General features: G+C 42.3%; 1 protein-coding gene across 2 annotated transcripts in view; it reads right to left on the bottom strand.

Moving 5' to 3' along the window:
* Nucleotides 1-4,324, bottom strand: part of RASAL2 (RAS protein activator like 2) — a 238,558-nt gene extending 234,234 nt beyond the window's left edge. For both annotated transcript variants that reach the window (XM_087960895.1, XM_087960894.1), the window contains exon 1: nucleotides 3,757-4,324. In XM_087960895.1, coding sequence (XP_087817021.1) covers nucleotides 3,757-3,907 — 151 coding nt within the window. In that variant the 5' untranslated portion in view covers nucleotides 3,908-4,324. The remainder of the gene's footprint in view (nucleotides 1-3,756) is intronic.
* Nucleotides 4,325-4,466: the final 142 nt, after the last annotated feature.

The following is a 4,466-nucleotide window of genomic DNA, read 5'->3' on the forward strand; positions in this document are numbered from 1 at the left end:
ATTTTTTAACTAATCAAAAGTACGAATAAGAATGAAACGGTTTTAAACTTTTGCAATCTTTAATATTTGATCATTTTTATTTCACAGAACCCTAAGAGGGTCTTGGGAGCCCCCAGAGGTCCTTGGACCACACTTTATAAAAATATTGACCTAAAGTGTTGTAGGTATGCTTAAAGTCAAAACTGGCTTCCCTTACTTTTGTCACTGCTTATAGCATCTAAAAAAATTTCAGTAGAAGTCAATAGTGGCCATTCCATTCTGTGGAGACAAATAATTTTAAGATAACATAGTGACAAATTATTTGATATGGCAGTTTGCCTAGAAGTATACATGATATTACCACACTTTTATAGTAACAAGACCTAGTCAAATAAATATTACTAGCTTACTCATTTCATCTCCCTTATTGTCTGGGTTTAACTTGGCAGCAACTGCCCAAGCTTATGTTTCAGCAGTGCCTGGAAGTCCAGTAATATTTTAGTGTTCAGCAAAACATTTGTATTAGCTTCCCTTGCATAACAAACAAGGAAATAAATAGTGAATTGCTCCCTCAGAGGGAAAGGATTGTGTAGTCTGACATAGTTTGGAACAAAACAGGCATAAAGGCAATATTCACCATCTTAAATTGCTGGTTTTAAGACTGAATCATGATGCATTTTTATCACAGAGAACACATGAAGCTATAAAAATCTGAGTATGGGAATAGGCGAGGCATACTGATACAGATTTATTTTAGGAGGTTACATACCAGCAGAGTAGGCTTGAAAAAAAAATAGGAAATAACACTGAGTCTTGTACATCAGCCAGATCACTAAAGAATTTGACATCCTTTTTCCAGTCTCTCAACAATCTTTGCTATAAATACAGCTACCAAATGAATGCAAGTCAGTAAGTACAAAAGCACATGATGAACAATGGCAATATCTTCAAGCAGGTCATTAATAATAATCTAAAATACATCTGGAAAGAGAAGAAAATGAGGTTTATACTCTGCCCATTCATTCTTATATATTAAATCTGCTGTTGCCTACCACAATCAAATGTCTCTGGGCAATTTACAACATCATCCAATTCATTAAAATATTCACAGTGTGACAACCTGTAAATGGAATAACTTGGAAAAATATGCATGCAAAATGCAAGACCTCAAAAATAAACAAAAAGAATCCAGTAAATGATAATGTCAGCACAAACATTCTAAATAATTCTGTTTTGAGCCATTTATGAAGTGTTAATAAAGTGGGGACTCATCCTATCTCAGAGGAGAAGCAGACACAGCAAAAGAAAAGCAGTATCTGTGGGTGGGTGGGCCAAGACTAGTCAAACAAAATGGTTCTGTTTTTGATTTCTGATAAACACCAGGGCTTAAATAGCTGATAGGATTTCAGATCATAATGTTTTCACATTGCTTTCAAGTGAATAATGGATTTATTCAAAATTAGCACAATGGTCAGCTTTCTAATAATTTTCAGCATCTTAATATTTTACCGTATATTGAAATAATCATTCCCTACCAGTCTTTTTTTTTTAATTCCATGAACCGATATTCACATCTGAAAGTAAATTCTATTGAACTTACTAAGATTTTTTGAGCAATTATGCTGTTAAGAAAACTACACAAGAATGTTATCAGTTTGAGATTATCTTCAGGCTTCTGTGTTTCCCACTATTAGCCAGATAGCTAAACCGATTTATTTTCTTCTTAAATACTATATATTGAATTTAATGCAAAGCTAGCTTTATTTATTTTATGACACTGTGATCTATTTCCCATGGAGAAACTACTTCCCTTATTCCTCTTTCCAATTTCTGAACTTTAGATCCTGAGAAAGACTCTAAGAGCAACTGAATGGTTCTGAAGCTGCCCCTCACTTAGCCCAAACAGAGCAGAGTGAAATTGTCAAGAATGGTAGAAAGTGTCACAGGTACAGTCTTTTTCCCTTTCCTTCTCTTTTGCAAAGAATGAAGAATTTATTGTTGCAACTGCATTAATTTGAGGCAGAATAGTAATTTTGTCTTATTGTTTTCAATATTAGAAATAAAAACAAATTTGAATGTTTTCAAACAATTGAATGTTCAAAGAGGGAAATTCTCTTAAATTAATATTAGTAATAAAGCCTTATCTTGTATTATGAACATGTGGTTACAATTTCCCCAAATCAAGAAGAAATTCAAACACAAAATAATTTTGGCCATTCAACATTTCCACCTCCTGCTGGATCCAATGGCATAGCTATTTACAGAGATCTGACAACAAATATAAACAATAGTGCTGAACTTGAGAGGTGAGGAGGGAGGTATTAACATGATGCTGAAAAGAATTACTTTTTAAAGGCATGAAGAAGAAGAACTGATGCCAGAAGGTGGTAATCACACATACTATTAAAACATTGACATTACATTATATTTTGATGAACAGCAATAGAGCATTGAGGCACCATCTTAAATCCTGGATTAGCAATTAACCCCCATCCCAACAAATGTAACAAATACAGCACAAGCATGTGACACACAAGAAAACATATACTGCACAAAATTAATTTCCAGAACTGTTAAGTGGAATGGCTTGCCTCCATAAGTTGTGGGTGTTTAAGAACAGATTAGATAGCAATTTGTCCAAAATGGTATAGGATCTCCTGCTTGAGCTAGAAGACCTCCAAGGTCCCTTCTAGCTATTATTCTGTATAAAATGTGAAACTTACATATTATCAATGAAGTATCAAAAGGGGGAAATATCTCCTTTGACATCTTTATGATAAAGAAAATATTCATATCAAAGGGAATTATTCTTCTAAAACAGGATTCAAACCCAAAGTTTGCAATCACAAGCTATGAGACACTTCAGCATTTTCAGAGACAACTGCCGCCACTGGTCCAAAAGTATACAGCAGAATTTAGAAATTATTATCATTCCTGCCCTGAATCAAGAAATAAAGCCAAAATGGCTATATGGGTAAAAAGGAGGGAGAACCACGAGGGTGCCGGTACTTCACAACTGCACAGGATGATAAAGCAGCTGCTTCCAAAAGGTGGGTTGGAAGCAGTGGATTCAGTAAATGGCACCCCTTTAAAAACAGGGCGATAAAAGTGATTCACAAACCAGACAAAATGAGACCCACTGATGTTCCAAAAGCAAACATACCTTGCCACATTAATAATATGCTTGAAGCAGATGAAACACGAGGCAAAGGACTATATTGCATAGAGAAGCCAGGGTGGGGTTATGCAGTTGGTTAAGGTGTGTCAGAAAGTGGTACACATTTTTTTTCTGCTTTACTTCCAGCTACAGCTAGATACTAAAAGCTCTTGACAGTCCTGGGAAGAAAATCCTTCAGAGCAGAGACGCTGTAACTGCAACATTTTTAAAGCTGGGCTTGGGCTTGGAAAGGGAAGTTGGCGATCTGGGTACCTGGCCAGATGCTCCCGAACGAAGGGATGGAACCGCAAGCAGGTGGAAAGGAGGGGGAAACCAGGTGGATCCCCCTTCACCCCAGCTGGAAAGAACTCAGCGCGGGGAGGTGGGGGGAGGAAGAGCCATCCTAACCAATTCGGGGAGATGGGAATCCACCCGCTTCGCTTTGTCTTTCGGCAGGAGAGGGAGATGGGGAGGAAGGACTATTTTGCAGGGAAGGGAGGCAACGCGGACGAAGTACTGAAAGGGATGGGGAAGGTGAGGCTGTGGAGGTGAGTTACAAGAGGCGCGGGAGAGCCAGGAAACAAGGGCGCGTGTTTGGCGGGGAAGGCTTTCTCCCTTACCGTAGACCCGGAGCCAGCCCTGCCGCTGACAGACCGATTCTCTCAGGATCCGCTCCAGAGTGCTGGCCGCCCCGACGAGGTCCGCGGGTCCGGGTAGAGAATTCTTCAGCCGCTCCAAGCAAGAGTCCCCTCCTTCCCCGGCGTGCTCCATCCGCTGCTGCTGCTGCTGCTGCTGCCGCTGCTTCTGCCGCCGCCCCACGGCGGGGTCAGCCACAACCAAAGCCCCTTCAGCCCGTCACTTCCTCGGTCTTCCACTACAGCTTTGCCCCGGCTGGCGGGGCCCGCCCCCTTCCCGGTCACTGGCTGCAAGCGCGCCGCTGCTCCATCCCGAGGCCGCCTCCTGGGACGAGCTTGCTCGGCGTCCCGCTCTCAACCCACACTCGGAGCTCCGTCGCCCCGTGCACGGCTTCTCCCTCAGCCCCGGCGGCATCCCAGGGAGGAGCAATGGAGCACCGAGCCCTCAGCAAGCTAGCCGACCTCGCTCCAAGCAGGCACGGGTGGACAGTTGCCGGTTGCGAAGGAGAATCTCGGCCAGGCGTACCCAATCGCCCATCGACACCTACCTCCACGCCCTCCTCAGCTCCCAAGCGAGCGTCGTCATCCCCTTCTAACCGCTGATTGGCAGGATGCAAACGAGGCAGAGGGCCCTGACGGGACTGCCAGGCTGAGGCTCGGGGTTGTTTCTCCTCATCCCGCCCTTTCTCCTCTTG

Source organism: Notechis scutatus, chromosome 3 (assembly GCF_049901735.1).
Source record: "Notechis scutatus isolate UNSWTSFEM ecotype Mainland chromosome 3, rNotScu1.2, whole genome shotgun sequence".
Taxonomy (NCBI): Eukaryota; Metazoa; Chordata; class Lepidosauria; order Squamata; family Elapidae; genus Notechis; species Notechis scutatus.